This window comes from Gorilla gorilla, chromosome 16, assembly GCF_029281585.2.
Source record: "Gorilla gorilla gorilla isolate KB3781 chromosome 16, NHGRI_mGorGor1-v2.1_pri, whole genome shotgun sequence".
Taxonomy (NCBI): Eukaryota; Metazoa; Chordata; class Mammalia; order Primates; family Hominidae; genus Gorilla; species Gorilla gorilla.
In genome coordinates, this window is record NC_073240.2 from 79,947,694 (window position 1) to 79,964,831 (window position 17,138).

Sequence of the window (17,138 nt, forward strand, 5' to 3'; positions counted from 1 at the left end):
ACTGCCCCAGTTGAGGCCCACTGGTTTGGACCTATACTTTGTGAGCCTACATTTGTGCCCCTGCCCCAGACCCCACAATTATTGGGGTTGGTGGTTTCTAGCCACGTGATCTTGGGCACTTCCGTCCTCTCTGGGCCTCATCTGCACTCAGTGGGAACCACGTGAGACAGTGTGTCAAAGCTTAGCTGCGGCCAGTGCTCACTAGTCTCCTTCCTGCCTTGGCCAACCTTTAGGGGTGCTCACCTGTTCAGGAAGATGCTGCTGACGTCGTCGTGTGTGATGGGAGGCTTCTTGGAGCTGGCGGCCATCCGCAGCGGGCGCAAGAAATTGTTGACAAGGATGTGCAGCTGCTGCACGTACTCAGCCTCAGCCTCCAGCATGCTGAACACCACCTGGTTTCTCTTGCGCATGCTGTCAGCATGGGGTGACCGGATGTAGTCCTGGATGATGGTCTTCCACTTCCGCCGGCACAGCCAGCCCCGCAGGAAGCTCTGCACCTGAGCAGCAAGACCGGTGGGGAGAGGCTCCTGTCAGGGAGTCTGGACAACTCCTGTCCTTCCAGGCTGTGAGCTCCCCAAGGGTAGGAACCAAGGCTTTGTTATTCCTATGCCGGGCATGTAGCAAAAAGAGCTCAGATGTAGACCAGGCATAGCTCTGTTACCCACATGATACAGGGCAAGTTGTTTGGTTGCCCTGAGTCAGTTTTCCCATCTGTAAAATGGGGCTAAAGAAATGATGGCTAGACTGAAAGTGTGGTCCACAAATTGGATCGGCATCTCTGAAGAGCTTATTGGAAATGCAGATTCTCAAGCCCCACCCCAGACCTCTGCAGTTTAACAAGACCCCTGGGTTGCTTTGGAAGCATTCGCTGGAGGAGGAAAAATGTGGCTCTATGTCTCCATAATGGGAGGTCGCCCGAGGATAAAGGGTTGCAGGGCCTTGCTGGGCACAGCTCATGCCTTGTCTTGTCTAATGACTTGCCTGAAAGCCCAGAAGTTTCAATTAAAGCTCTTCTGGATAGAAGGGTGATTATCAAATTGAACGGAACATGGAAAATTAGTTAATCTCATACTTAGCCCTCATCAGCGGCTTCTGAGTCCTGGTGCCTGCCTGGAGCCTCTCCTCCTGACTCAGTAGGGAAATGAACAGAGACACTTAACTCAGTTGCCTTGGAGCTGGGCTGCTTGGAGTGGCCTCATGTTGGCAAGAACTTGGGAAAGGGCCTTGACTGACACACACACACAGAGTTGTTTTAAGCTGTACAGGCTTCCAATCAAGGGGCCTCTGAGCTGTGTGCAAGCTCACGGTCCACACTGGGAGGAAGGGTACTGGGATCAGGCAGAGGTGCTCATACAGTATTCTTCACTGAAAGGACCGCTGTCTCCAAACAGCAGGAACAGTTGTCCAGGGGCAGACCTGCTGGCTAGAGATGGGTGCCGTAGACAGAAGAGGCCTGCCCGAGCCCCAAGAGCTATCTCTGAAGATAGGAAGGGCTTTCTCAAAGAGGGAGGGGCTTACTCTGAGGCTCCAGGAGGGTGAAAATAGAGCGATGGGAGGTGGATTTCAGCTAGCCTTTAACAAAATGTTCCAACCAGAATGCTCCAAATACAGGGGTGAGCTGGGAAGCTCACTGGGGCTGTAGTAGAGAACACGGGTCAGGGCGTCTCTGCCCAGGTGGGACTTGACTCAGACCTGGGTGGCAAGTCCCAATGCCTGTGGGGCCCTGGCAGTTCCTAGAGGTGCGTGAAGCTAGCTGGGGGTGGGGGATGTCATAAGGTGGCACCTCTTGCCTGGGCTGGCTGCTGTTATGTGCAGGAGGTGGCCTGGGGCTGCTGGACCTTCTGCTTTTTAAGGAGATGTTGTGTCCCAGCAGAATAGCCTCTGGAGCTTGGCCGCCAGGGTTTGAATGTTACTCTGTAAATACTTAGCTGTGTGACCTTGGGCAAGTTCCTTTGCCTCTCTGTGTCTCAGCTTCCCCATATGTAAAATGAAAATAATAAATAAACCTCAGAGGATTTTAGTGAGGATAGAATTAATCTGCATAAAGCTCTTAAAATAATGTCTGGCACATAAAAAGTAGTTAATTAATGTTAGCTATTTCTATTCTTGAGAAACCAGAAATCCAGATTTTTGTGTGATGTGTTTAGCTTTTAAAGCACTTGCAACAAATTTTTAAAAATGTAAACCAAAAAAAGCCCACTGTGTGGGATGAAAATCTCAAAATCTCAAACACACTGGTACGCTGAACTTGGCCCATGGGATGCCAGTTTGCAGTTTCTAGGGATGGCGTTGGGGTCCTTTTACGCACTCAACAAATAGGATTCTGTGGTTTCACCTGTTTTTCTTAGGGTGAGTCAGGCTCCCCTGTCTTGAGTCTGGCAAGCTACAAACACAGCCCACGCTCCTTCCCTCTGCCACACCACCACAGGGTGGCCCATGGTATGTCACTACCTGGCCACTGGGCAGATCCTTGGTAGCTTCTGAGATGTCTGTCCCTCCTGAACTCTAATAGGGTAAAAGCAGTGAGGTCTGAAAAAGGCTGGACTACCGTGCTGGGTCTGCTGGGGACTCAGGAGGTACTTGTGAGAGGTGGCGTGTACATGGCAGTGGGGGTGGCATGCCAGGGAGTGGCAGTGGAGAGGTGGCCCTGGGGGTCTTGGCAAGGTGAATGGCAATGCGAGGAAAGCAGTCAGCTGAGAGTCCCAGGCCTGGGTTCCTGTCCCGGCTTTCCCCACTCCTTCCTCTTGTGGAACCTGTTTTCTTATCTATAAAATGGGCTGCAGCACTCTGCCCCATAGAGATAACCAGAAGAAATGACTTGACAGGGTACCCTTCAGGGATAAGGGGGTGTGGGCTCTGTCTTTGGAGCTGAGGTTGGGGGATGGGGGGCACGCTCTGAGGACAGTGGGGCTGTGGTGTGGATACTGCCGACCCTGGGCTGGCTCTCTAAAGAGAGAGCTCCAAAGAAGGCCACCCAGAGGGATAGCACTGACCTTCTTAATTTTCTTGATGTCGCTGTCTTCATCGTTGGGGGCGACAGTCTGGGTGGACTGGATGCGCTCATTGTCCTTGAGCAGGGATGCAATCTGCAACAGCAACACAGGTCAGCCTGTGAGGGGCACTGGCTCACGGAGGCCCCAGGTCTTTGGCCGGTGGGTGGCAGGAACAGGGTGGCAGCCGAGTGCCCTGCCTCTTCTTCCCTAAGAGCCATGATGCCACAGCTTGGGATTCTGACTCTGTGCATCCAGGTCATGGAACCAGACAGGCCCCAGACATCTGTGAGAAGCGCTGCACGGGGGATAGGTAGACACCTGGGTTCCAGGCCAGCTGGGCTGCCCAACCAGAGTGACCTTGGACGAAGCCCTTCTGCTCTCGGGGCTGTAGCCACCTCATTTGTAATCTCAGAATTTGGCCTAAATCTGTGGTTCTCCTCCCTACTCCCCAAACAACCAGTCCCTTTTTTTAAAAATAATTTTTGCTGTGATAAAACACATGTAACATATTCAAATTGACCATTTTAACAATTTTTAAGGGTATGGTTCAGTGGCATTAAGGACATTCACATTGTTGTGCAACCATCACCACCATTTACCTCCAGAACTCTTCATTTTGTAAAACTGAAACTCTGTACTCATCAAACAATAACTCTCCATTCCCCTTCCTCCCAGTCCCTGGCAACCACATTCCATCTTCTATGCCTCTGAATTGGACTCCTCTAGGTACCTCATCTAAGCGGAATCATGCACTATTTGTCTTTCTGTGACCGGCTTATTTCATGGTGCATAATGTCCTCAAGTTTCTTCCATGTTGCAGCGTGGGTCAATTTCCTTCCCTTTCAAAGCCGAGCAATATTCCCTTGTGTGTGTAGACCACATTTTATTTATCCATTCCCCCTTTGATGGGCATCTAGGTAATCCTTTTATTTTTCAAACAAAATTGTATCTGGATATAAATCAGATAGAGCAGGTGGCTCTGGGTGAAGTCCTGCTGGCTTGGCGCTTTCCTTCCTGGGCAGCCCCAAAGCACCTCTTAGAATCAGAGGCCTATTTCAATCATAACCTGGAAACTGCTGGCCTAGAAAAGTGGAGCAGCTCTTCAAATATCTAGCTGCTCTAAACATCTCCATTTGCATAATTTGGGGATCACAGATGTCGACATGGCTGCAAGAACAAAACCAAGGAATGGTGCCTAGGAGAAGGTACACCTTAAGCTGCACTGTGGCCAGGGGCCTCTGGGACTCATCCCATAGACAGGCCAGTGGTGTATCCTCCTGTGCGGGGCTCGTCCAACCACTCCAATTCTGTGGGTCCTTGTTTTGTGTCCTGTAGCAGGGTTCCCACAGCACCATGGACTTTCCTGTGAAAATGCTGGAATTGCTTGTCTACTCTTCTATCTTTGCCGTGAGCTCTAAGGGAGAAGGGATTGCAGCTGTTTCATTTATTGTGCTCCTGGTGCCTAGCGCAAGGTTGGGCACTCAACACATTCTTGTTGTCTACACAAATAAGTGAATTAAAAAAAATCAGAGCAACAGCAGCAACAAAAACATTCACCAAGGGAAAACACTGCAGTAATGAAGCCCCACATGTCTAAAGATAGTAGCTCGGGGGATTCTACGAACAAAGCCGCAAAGCCCAGCGCTGTTCTCTCTTGGGAACACATGGCTTTTGTCCCCTCAAGGCCACTTGCTGAACCACAGGATGAATGGGCGCTCATAATTGAGCGAATCAAGCACTTTGAAAGCAAAATGGAACAGTTACCCGCTCTCCACTCCCTGGTTGCTAAAATTACCCCAGCCTGTGATTGAAGAGTGGCTGAAAATATCTAACTGAGAAATAGTCAGTGTGGAGATGGGCTTTTCTCCCCACCCCCTCCCCCTTTTTGATCCTTTGAGAACATTTGCACATTGAAATGATGACTGATTCTTTGATCTGGACTCTAAAGGGCTAAGGAACACGCAAGCGTACACACACACACACATACACACACACACACCGCCTTTGGAGCCTCCTCAGTCAACACTTTTACCTTCGGCTTCTTCTCACCTCTGTGCCAGGATGCTTTCTTTGCCAGTTTTGGGATTTGCACATAGCACCCCTTTTCACTTTAGGATAGTGATATGTGTGTGTATGTGTGCTGGGGTGGGGGAAGTGGTCTGTGTTTAAAACTGATGGTGCTCTTCTTAGAGAGAGGCATTCCAGGACATCTACTCAACAGGGACTAGGGCAGAAAATAGATGCAATTAGGTCAGGCACCATCCTACATGCGCAGGCAACAAAAACTTTGGAGGCTTTATTTAAGGATCAGGCTAGGTGGGCAAAGCTCTGGAGGGTTGCAAGCCTGGGGACTGCAAAAGTCTTGAACTATGTCTAGTCTTGGCCCATTGCAACTAGGAGCCAATATCGGGATGGTGGTGGGAGCCCCAGGCCTAAAGGGCTCATGGAGGGCTCATGGAGGCAGCCTTTCCCTGACACTGGCAGGTGCCTCCTGGAAGTAGATTTTGCTTTGCGCCCTGCTTTGTTTGGTTACATCCTGCCCCTACTTAGTTGACCCTCATGAATTACAGCCATGGGGAACTGGACCTCTGGCTCACACCCTGACTCTGGCTGGCCGACTCCACACCTGGCTCCATGCCTGGTGTCTTGGCTGGCTCCTGCCCACCCACCACCCTCAGACTGGCTTTCTTTGCCCCCTAGAGGCAAACTGTCACTTGCTACACCTGCTTTGGGCACGGTGCAATGGCTCCTGCTCCACCCTACTCCCCTCTCTGGAGACACTTTCTTTAACCTGGAATGTGTTTAGTCAGTGCAGTAATGGGTGATGGAATTAATCCAGATCTTTTTCTCTTTGTTAGCAGCCAATGGTTTACTAAAGATTGCTGCATTGCTTGCTTTTCAAGCAGGTGCCACACAGCTCAGCTCTCTCTCCTGCCTCCCTGCTTCCCTCTGCCCCCATCCAAGCCCAACAGGTGCCCCCATCTCTGTTTCCCTTTGTGCCAACCTTATCAGCATGCTCTGATGGTGTCTGTGTTGGGCACCATGCCAAATGCCCCTTCCTTGCAGGAGCTCCCAGCCTAAGAAGGAGGTCAGGCATTCATAGAGGTGGCTTGCAATCCAACAAAGCCAGGCCAGAACAGAGCTGTGTACCCACTGCCATGGGAGAGCCTTGGCCAGGAAGTGGCAAGGCTCCCCAGGAAAGGTTTTGAAGGGCAAACAGGAGTCCAACAGTTGGTATATGTGGGGGAAGGAATTCAAATAGAAGGAATGATATGAACAAAGGCATGGGTGTGGTAGAGTGTTGTGTGCCAGGGCAGCAGGTCTTGGGAATGGGGGATGGCAGGAGAGATGGGGAGCAGGGCCACAGCAGGGAGGGTGGCCATGGAGAGGGGGTGCTGGTGGGGAAGGACCAAGGCCACCCTCCCCTCCTTTCCCCAGAGCAGTCTTCTATCTGTTTTGTATATTGGGGTTCCACATCAAAGTGTGTTTGCAAAACTGATTCTAGGCCAGTTGCAATGGCTCACACTTGTAATCCCAGGACTTTGGGAGGCTGAGGCAGGTGATCACCTGAGGTCTGGAGTTTGAGACCAGCCTGGCCAACATGGTGAAACCCCATCTCTACTAATAATACAAAAATTAGCTGGGTGTGGTGGCGCACACCTGTAATACCAGCTAGTTGGGAGGCTGAGGCAGGAGAATTGCTTGAACCTGGGAGGCAGAGGTTTCAGTGAGCCGAGATTGTGCCATTGCACTCCAGCCTGGGCGACAAGATCGAAAAAAACAGAAAAACCAACCCAAAACTGATTCCAAGGCTAAGTCTTCATTTTGAACCTTAGGGTAAAGATCTCTGCAGTTCCCTCCACTGTCAGCCTTCTAGGATATGTGTGTTCCCATTCCAATAAAATATTACAGCCACCTGCAAACTCCTATGCTGCCCTTTAGGGCCTGTCGTAGCTCTCCAAATTTACTTCCAATTGCAAATGGGAGAGAAATAGCTATTAAGAAAATGAAATCATGCCAAACTGAGCATTCTAGAGGAGGGGAGGAGTCTTCTCATAGGTAGATGTTCCCTTGTTTTAGATGGTTCCTTGATGGGGCTTTCTGGTAATGAAAGAGAAGTCCTGATAGGATTGTTTAGAAGGGAGAGAAGAGACTAAGTCAGCAGTGGATTGATTGTTTTACTTAGTAAAGTTACACGTGTGTCGGCATGATCTCCTGTTAACAGAGATGGCTGGGGTGGGTGCCACAGGATGGAGGGTACAGAGGGAGAAGAGACGGGCTGGCTTCATGGATGTGTGGCCTGCGTACTCGCACAGAGCCCCAGGCTTACAAGGGCCCAATGGTTGGTTTAAGCTTCTGCAGTTGCTGTCTCGGAGTTTTTAAGGGCCCCACATTTTCTTTTGTGCTGAGCCCTGCAAATTACAGAGCTGGTCATGAAAAAAGTTGCAGACAATGATATAATGGTAAATTATAAACAGTAAAGCTCTCTGAAAGGAAAACTGACTTGTAGCATTTGCCAATTCCCATGATGTCAGCCCATTTCTAGCTCAGCCCATTTCAAGCTACCAAAGGTCAAATACCCAGCTAGAGAAATTCTTGAAAATCTAACAGTTGGCTCTTGCAAGCTGGCATGATAGAGTGTTGTGTAGATGGCCAATGGCCAATGGTAGAAGCAGGCTCTGGCACATCACCGGATGCAGGGGGAAGATCTTGGTAGGGAAAGAGGTTATGGACAACAATAAAAGTGGCACGTGGGAGTGTGAGGAGAGAAGTCAGTGTTTGAAGGGGAGGTTGGTGAAGGATGGTTGTGGCAGGAAAGGCTGGGTGACATGAGGGCAGAGGTGTTTTCTATTCATTTTTGAGCTGTTTTCTGTTTTAATAGTGGAGTGCCCCTCCATTCTGTTACATACAACAGCCTGTGTCATGGGTTGTAGGGACTGAAGGAGGAGCCTCCTCTGAGTCGTTGTTGGGACTTTTGCAGATACTCTGGTTCTCTCTCTTCTTGGAAATGGTGGGATTGTATTTCCCAGATCCTCTGAAGTTGGGCACAGTCATGTGACTTGCTTTGTCCAATGTGATGTGAGCAGTGTGCCATGTGCCTTTCCCCAGCCCAGCCATATGACTGGTGAATTTCTTGACGGCAGAAGCCTCCTTGGCTTGTGTCTCAATCACTGGAGGATTTTGGGGAGCAGAGTCTTCAGCAGAACTCTCAATGGACATACAGAGTCAGTAATCAACCTCTGTTGTTTTAAGACATTCAGATTTGGAGGGTGTTACTGCAGCATAATCTAGCCTATTCTGACAGATACAGGTAGCGACCACACAAGGGGAAAGCAGCAGTGAAGACTGAGTGGAGGCAGCCATGAGAAGTGCAGTGATAGATCAGGAGAGTGGAGTTTGAAAGCAAGAGGTGGCCAGGGAAACCCCTGGGAATCCTCAGGAATATGTGGGATGGGGCCTGAGGAAGCTTATTTGGCCATCAGAAGAGAGGTGGACTATGAGAGTGTAGGGCCATCCAGACAACACTGTCATTCCTGAATATGTACCCTGTTATCAAGGTCCTCTCCTCAGCAGGGAGGAGAAGGCTGTGGTGGGGCAGGCTTAGGCCAAGGATTTCAGCCAGGAGATCCAGTGGTGGAGGCGAGAGACTTTGGGTAAGTCGCTTCCTCCCCATGGATCTTGGTGTCTTCAGAGTCCTGCTGGCTCCGATAGTCTAAGACCCTGGGCCTTCCTCACTGGTGGCACTCATCACTCACCTGGCTTTTCAGTGTGTCCTGCCCACCTGGTGGCCACTCCTCAGGAATGAGCTGTTTCCATTCTCCTAGAGCCCAAGCAGAGCCAGCAACTACCCTCTGACCTGCAGGACGTGTTTGTGCATATGTGTATGTGTGTGTGTATATCAGGGGGACAGAGAGAGAAACAGAGAGAGAGAGAGAGACAGAGAGACCAAGAGAGACACTATGGACAGAAAGCTTTCCCAAGATGGTCCTTCTTTCAAAGTCTTCTTTAAAAATATCTTGCCCTAATACACTCAATTGGAAGCATTGCTCCGAAAATTCCCATCAAATGGGTCTCTGCTGCCATTTTGAGACACACACACACACACACACTCTCACTCAGTCATGACTGACCTGCTTTCTGCTCCCCAACACCACAGGGGGCTCTGCCCTTTGCACCTACACCCCTTCTCTGACCTACAATGTCCTGACACCTTTTAAGGCCACGTGTAACATAAACCCACACCTCCCAGGCTATCAAACAACCGACTTCCTGACTTGGGTTCACACCGCAAGCCCTACTATGGCACTGAAGACACTCTACCACAATCAGATCCAAAGGCAGAAACTTTCATCCTTTAATGCTTCCCACGGAGCCTGACAACCATCCATTCATCAAGCCCTTGCTGAGTACCTACTATGTGCCAGGCCAAAAGAAGGAGTGATAAGCGACACAGCCCTGTCCTTATGGAGTTCCTGCCAGGCCTGTTGGGGTGACAGGCACACATGGAGCCTGCTCTCACATGGTGAGCTGAGTGTGGGAAAGCCATGGGAGCAGACAGCAGGGAGCACCCTCTGAGGCAGGGGTCCCCCAGGGTGAGGCGTTTGAGCTTGGTAGGATGTCACCAGGTAGGACGCGTGGGGATGAAAAGGGCACTCCAAACAGAAGCACCAGCATGTGCAAAGGCCAGGAGGTGGACAGTGCACTGGTGCCCACAGTGACTGAAGAGGTGGTGCTTGGGGAAAAGGATGAGGTCAGTGGTAGGTGATCTTCAGTGAGTGAGTAAGTGAATGAATGAATGACACTTGGACACCCTTGATCATGAAGCTAATAATCTGGTACTGGGGCTGGACTCCTTCCCTGATCCCATACAGGAGTTCAGTTTAGATTTAGGAATCTGTGTTGGGCGAGGATTGATCCCAGAATGAACTGGGTGGGCCGGAGTGGGGACATCCCTGAACTGAGCTCTGGTAGCCCTGTGGGAAGAGGCTACCAGAGTAGAGTGGAAAGACTGGCAAGCAGACAGGAGACCTGGGTTCCAGTCCCAGCTCTGCCACTTCCCAGCTGTGTGAGCTTGGGCAAGTGACTTGGGCTCTCTGAGTCTGGTTCCTCCTGTGAAATGCAGGTGACTGATCCTATCAGGATGGTTGTGGGGAATGAAAGTATGTCGTGAAGGTGCCTGTTATCAGGCTAGCAGAGATGTGTAGAATCTGGAATTTTTGTTGACCTTGAGGTTGCAAGTTGATATTACTCTTAGTTCAGGGCTTGGCTGCTGCGGAACAAGGTGAAATTGTTGGCTTTAGATCTTTGAACATTCCAGGCAGAGCTGGATTCGCAGGTGTGATGGGGCCCTATGCTCAGAAGGCTCTGCATTCGGGACTTTAAGCTCTTCTGTTGAAATTCTTAAGATAGTTTTCTCTTTGAATTGTGTTTAGTGAGTGGAATTTGATGGGACCATGAGCACACTGCAGGTTCTTGGAGCCTTGGTTCATGCATGTTCCTACCTCCCACCGCTTTTTCAGCTCCTTGGATGGGTTCTTGGCTGCTTATTCCCCACACTCTGGCATCCCAGGCCCCAAGACCTCTGCTACCATCTGCTCAGGGAGCAACCGGTTGAGTCAGCTGAGGAGACTCACAGTCCACCATCACCCCCAACCCTCAGCAGATGCCTGGGCATAGGTGCAGGCTGGGGTCCAGTGTGCACCCCATGGTGTCGCAGGGCAAGGCGACAGCCATCCCTGCTGCAGGCTGGCAGTGCCAGGGTGCATTACGTGGGTGACTCAGAAGGAGCTCCTTGCCCACCCCAGTCCAGCTACTGCGCACTTCCTGGCAGTCAGGGCAGGGGAGGCTACAGGTCGAGGTTGGGTGCTGCCTGTCTGCCATGAGTCAAGTCAGGAGGCTGTGGGACAGGAGAATGGCTTCCCTGGCCTGGGCCTTGCATTTTCACCTCACATCAGACCCTGCAAATTAGATACCCAGCTGACTTCAGGAGTCTTTGTTATCATTTTCCCCTCCTCAGTGCAAAATCTGTGGTCCTTGTATGATATGGCCAGATGGTTCTGGGCATGCTGGTGAGGTGATAAGGGGAAGAGATGATCAGATCATTCTGTGCCAGGGTTGACAGCTGGTGAGGGGCATCTAAGGGACTAAGAGCTAGTGCTTCCTAAGGTTTAATGTAAATGGAATCACCTGGGCTGTTAAACTGTAGATTCCAATTCAGAAGATCTGGGGTGGGGCCTGAGATTCCACTCCAGGTGAAACCAATGCTGCTGCTTCATGGACCACACTTGGGGAAGCCAGGTGCCAAGAGGCTTAGTCTGGCAACAATGCCGCCTCCAGAATGCTGGCTGGTGGGCCGCTGCAGGAGCTTTCATCAAGATGGATGGAGGGAAGGGGCTGCCTTGGAGTTGAGCAGAAGCCCACACTCTAATGACCTACCAGTGACCCTGCGCTCTCCAGTGTCTTGGGCTAATAATGCAGAATGCTCAGTCAATACAGTGGCTGACACAGTAACTAGGAGCTTGCCCATAGATAATCTCACTCAATGCTTACGACCTGGTCAGGTGTTTATAGAAAGCCCTGTTTTACAGCTGCAGAAACTGAGGCACAGGCACGTTGAGGGACTTGTTTCAGGTTGCAGTCAATAAGTGGCAGAGGTGAGATTTAAACCCAGTCTGACCACAGGACCTTCTCATTCTGCCAGTACCACCACGTCCTAAGTTTGGAGTCTGGAAGAACTGCATCTGGGAGCTGGTTTCCCTGCCCGTCATGTGGCCCCCCAATCCTGCAGGAGCCCAGGGTTTGAGATGTTGTGCCTAGGGCCTGGGCCCCTGGCCAGCGTTTTCCACCCCCCAGCCCGCAGTCACCTCTGCCTTCAGCCGCTCGATCTCGATCTCCCCATCCTCGATCTGCTGCCGAAGCTGCTTGGCCACGGTCTTCTCCGTCTCCACGATCTGCAGCAGGTGCAGGTATTTCTGCATTAATGCCTCATGCTCTGTGGCGAGGGTCCTGTAGCTGTGGACAGAAGGACATGGCAGGTAAGATGCTCACTCCTTGTCCTGTGGCGAACTAAGCAGGGCACTGACCGGGAGAGGGGCTCACCCACCCACCTGCACTTAGCAGAAGGCCCTGACCCCCAGCACCCTGCAGAGTGAGAGGGCTTGGCAGGGTAGAGCTGGGGGCAGTCCAGGCAGGGAGACAGCTGGAGCAAGGCAGGGCGGTGGGCCCGAGTGCGAGCCTGATCCAGAAAGCACATCTGTGTTCTCGTTCCCACCCACTTTTAAAGATAAATAACAGGGCTAGAAGAGAGAATCCTTTAGTTTGTAATGCTATCCTATTAAAGTATAATAAGATTTTGTGCTTCTATTATGAAAATGAATATCAGGTTTTTAAGTTTTTCCAACTTCTCAAGAGACTTGTTTTTCCTTGTAAAGGAAATTCAGTTGAGAGCATGAAGGAGTCTGTTTTTGTACCACCACAACTCCCCTCACCCCATGGATGTGAAAATTCAGCTGCTTCATTAGTCTCTTCTTACTAATGGACCCCGTCAGAGTGCTGTAAAATAGGCGTCTGCCTCATCTGCAGGCTGCTCTGCTAACCTCCCTCCCTCCTTCTGTCCCTCTTCCAACCCTCCCTCCATCCTTCTCTCCTTTCCTTTCCTCTCCTTCCTCCTTTCTCTTCCCTTCCCTATCCTTCCCTTCCCTTCCCTATCCTTCCCTTCCCTTCCCTATCCTTCCCTTCCCTTCCCTATCCTTCCCTTCCCTTCCCTATCCTTCCCTTCCCTTTCCTTCCCTATCTTTCCCTTCCCTTCCCTATCCTTCCCTTCCCTTCCCTTCCCTATCCTTCCCTTCCCTTCCATATCCTTCCCTTCCCTTACCTATTCTTCCCTTCCCTTCCCTATCCTTCCCTTCCCAATCCTTCCCTTCCCTTCCCTTCCCTTCCCTATCCTCCCTTATCCTTCCCTATCCTTCTATCCCCCCTTGTGCAGGTGCAGTCTTTACAGACTCACAGACTCTCAGAGTGAGAAGGGAACTTGGGGATCACAAAAGACCAATTATCTCATTTCACAAATGAAGAAACTGAGGTCCAAATCACAGTCCATGAGCGTCAAAGCTGGAGCTAGAGTCGGGCTCCAGCCCCTGACAATGCACTTGTGCCCCCTTTAGTGGTTTTGTCTTCTGGTTTGGCATACAGTTCTCTCCCCTGAAACGTACACTGTAAAATGCACTTGATGTTGCATTTTATACCTTGCTGTATATAAACACACACCCCCCACAGAGGCATCCCATAATACCAGAATATTATACATACAGCGCGAGAGAACATTGTGTCTCTACATGATATTAATACACTCCAATGCCTTTTTTTGTACATAGGAAGTATCTATTATGTATATGTAAATAAAAACTAAATTGGGAATATGTAAAAATACTTAATACTCAATATGGCTGTGGAAGACAGCCACTGTCTCCACTGATCTCACACACACACACACACACACACACACACACACACGGTGTCTGAGGTTCAGTGATGCTTACAGTTATAGTGTCCCCCTCTGGTCTTATGGCCAACTCCCTAGATAATAGATAAGTGGTACAATGATAGCTGCTATTGTCCCAAGCACTGCTCAACAAGCCTCAGCTCAGCCAGGATGGCTGATGTTGATGTTGACTATTCTAAGGAAGGTGCCTCGATTTCCCTTTCTGCGACCATCACTGTATCACTCCTCACCCCCCAGGTTGAATGGGAGACATTCCTGGGAGGCCAGTGGGCTGACCCAGACCCCAGGGCTTGACAAAGGAAGAAGGCAAACAATCAGCATGTCCCATCATTCCACCGTTGTCCCATTGACACGTGCTGCTGGCTTCCAAAAGGATGATGCATATGGAGAGGTTTTTGTTCACAGGTAGGTGGTATTGATCACCAGCTGCTCCTTTATTGAGGAGGAAGGCTTCTAGTTTGTGTTGAATCTGCATTACCTGGCAGTTGCAGAGCCCTAAGCTGGGAGCCAGGATCTGGGACTCCACAACCCCCGCTCAGGCACCCATGTCCTGTGTGACATTGGGTCACACGTCTGTCAAATGGGCTGAAGGGACCCCTCCCTGGGTTATCATAAGCACATGATGAACTGTGAGAGCTGGACAGACTGTAGAGCAGACAGACACCCTCAGATGCAGAACATTCTGTCAGGCTCTGGAGGCCCAGACAGGCTTGGCAACATTGATGTCAATTGGCTTATTATTATTTTATTGGCTTCTTAGAGCCAGTCCTTAATTTAGTGAATTGCTTGAAAAATTATCCTGTCCATGGTAGGCAGGAGAGGTGTGCATGGCCTGCCTGGCATGCACCGTTGCACAGTTGCCCTGCAGGGCTTCTTCTCCTGTCACCAGCTTGTGTCAATGTGGCTCAGTTGACCTTAAGGCAGGGAGATTGTCTAGGTGGTTGTGATCCAATTGCATGAGACTTTAAAAGCGGGGAGTTTTCTCTGCTGGTTGTAGAAGGGGCAGTGAGAAATCTGAGGCTGGAGAGTTACTAGCTTGAGGATGGCGGAGGCCATGTGGCAAGGAGTATGCAGCCTCTAGGAACTGCCCCCTCCTCCCCTTCTCAGCTGTCAGCAAGGAAACAGGGACTTCAGTCCCACGGCTACAAGGAACTAAATCCTGCCAACAACAAGAACGAGCCTGGAAGTGATGATTTCTCAGAGTCTTCAGAGAGGAACTCAGCCCACTGACTCTTTGATTTTAGCCTGTGAGACCCTGGGCAGAGAGAGACCTCAGCTAAGCCTGGACTTCTGACCCAAAGAACAGGGAGGTAAAATAATGGGTGTTGTTTCATGCTGCTGAGTTGGTGGTAACTTCTCATGCAGCAATAGAAAATTAGAACACTATCTTTAAAATAAATATATATATATCTCATTCATTTTTAAAATTTGAGGTTTAATGTACATATTGTAGAAAGCGTAGGTCTTAAGTGCAGTTTGATCAGTTTTGATAAACGCATGCACTCAAATCCAGATGAAATTTCCATCACCCCAGGAAGTTCCCTTATGCCTCTTCCCTGTCAATCCCTACACCAGAAGCAACTACTATTCTGATTTCTATCACCACAGGCTTATTTTGCCTATTTTAGAATTTCATGTAACTGGAACCAAATATCATGTACTATTTTGCGTCTGGCTCCTCACTCAGCAAATTGATTTTGAGATTCTTCTACCAGGTTGCATGCATTTGTAGCTGGTTCCTTTTACTGCTGAGCAGCATACCAAGGTGACTTTAGACATTTGCCTGTTGATGGACACGTTGGCTATTCTTAGTTTTGGACTATCATGCATAAAGCTGCTAAGGGATATTTGCATATGAGACTTCTTATGGACATCTTTTCATTTCTCTTGGATAAGTATTAAGAAGTGGAACTGCTGGGTCACAGGGCAGATGTATGTTTAACTTTTTAAGCAACTGCCTTGCAATTTTCCAAAGTGGTTGTGCCATTTTATCTTCCTGCCAGCACTAGATGAGTTACGTTTGTTCCACTCATCTTCAACATTCAATATTGTCTGTCTTAAGCATTTTAGCCACTCTACTCTATAAGTATTGGTATTTCATTGCCTTTAGAAACTTTTTGTATTGATTGAGATTCTAAATCAATGTAGTCCTGGTTATCAGCACGTAAAAGTTAGAATTCTATAATACTTCTACATTTACTAAGCCCCTTCACATTAATAGTTTCATTTGCTACTCAAAATAACTGGCTCTTGGTTCTACTTTAGTGCTTAGGAGACTGAGGTCCAATTGCTCCCCCTGCATCTGGGTTCTTCCTCACTCAGTTTTATCCTCTACATCATGAGCAATTTTCAATTCAGATCATAGTTCTGATCATGCTACTCCCCTTGTATAAAACCCTCGATGGCTTCCCACCGTTCGCAGGGGAAAGGTCAAACATCTCAGCGGTATTCAAGATCCAATTATGGTCTGGTTGCAGCCCATGGTCCAACCTCATCTACTCTCTGTCTTTTTTTTTTTTTTTTTTTGAGACTGAGCCTTGCTCTGTTGCCCCAGCTGGAGTGCAATGGCGCGATCTCGGCTCACTGCAATTTCCGCCTCCCCGGTTCAAGCTATTCTCCTGTCTCAGCCTCCTGAGTAGCTGGGACTACAGGCTTCCCTACCACCCCTGGCTAGGCCCAGCTAATTTTTGTATTTTTAGTAGAGATGGGGCTTCACCATGTTGGCCAGGCTGGTCTCCAACTCCTGACCTCAAGCGATTTGCCCACTTTGGCCTCCTAAAGGGTTGGGATTACAGGCGTGAACCACTGCACCTGGCCAACCTCATCTACTTTATGACACCCAAACTTTGCCACTTCATTATTCTTGGAATTCTCTTTCCTGTATCAGCACCTTTATTTAAGGCTTTTTTTGTTGTTGTTGTGGGGGGGTGGGTGGGGAGAAATGAGCATTTCAATGCTACCAATCTAACCCATTAAGTCTGACTCCCAATCCCCTTACTCAGGCCAAATCTTACCCTATTTCCAGCTTCCCCAGATTCTCCCATTTCCCTGCAGATGGAAGTAATGTCTCTCTCTCATGTTGTTTTGTATTTAACTCAGCCTCTATACACCAGAGCTACCTGTGCATATGTCTAATGTCTACCTGATTAGACTGCGATATCCCTGGGGGAATACTTATGTTGCATCCATCTGTCTCCCAGCACTGTGCACTGGGCCTGACTATTGGTTCATATGTGACAACCTGGTCTCTGTAGCTAGAATGGATACCCCTTGAGGAAAGAACTAGAGATGGCCTTATCTCAGGGCCAATGTCATTGCTATAGTCATAATAAGGGCTTCTGGTTAACTAGTCTGACCCAAGGCTCAAGGATGGGCCCTAGGATCCATCTATCCAACCATACATCCATCATCCACACATACTTTTAACTTGTCCATGTATCATCCCTGTATCCTCCATTAATTCACCATTTATCTTCTGTATATAAACTCAACAACCAGCTTTGCATCCATCCTCCAACCACCCATCCATCCTTGCATTCCTCTAACCCATATTTACTGGGCACTCTGTCTATGCCTTTATCAGGCCTTGGTAATGCAAAGAATCACATCTGGTCGCTGCCCTCAGGAGCTTCCATTTTTTTAGG

General features: G+C 49.4%; 1 protein-coding gene across 8 annotated transcripts in view; it reads right to left on the reverse strand.

Moving 5' to 3' along the window:
* The window catches only part of RASGRF1 (Ras protein specific guanine nucleotide releasing factor 1), a 131,206-nt gene that overhangs the window by 86,179 nt on the left and 27,889 nt on the right, over window positions 1–17,138 (reverse strand). For all 8 annotated transcript variants that reach the window (XR_010131048.1, XR_010131047.1, XR_010131046.1 and 5 more), the window contains exons 3-5: window positions 11,858–12,005; window positions 2,994–3,086; window positions 244–497 (exon numbers count right to left, since the gene is read on the reverse strand). Coding sequence is in view for 4 of the 8 variants with exons in the window: in XM_019011186.4 (XP_018866731.1) it covers window positions 244–497; window positions 2,994–3,086; window positions 11,858–12,005 (495 nt within the window). In the remaining 4 variants the exon portion in view is untranslated. The remainder of the gene's footprint in view (window positions 1–243; window positions 498–2,993; window positions 3,087–11,857; window positions 12,006–17,138) is intronic.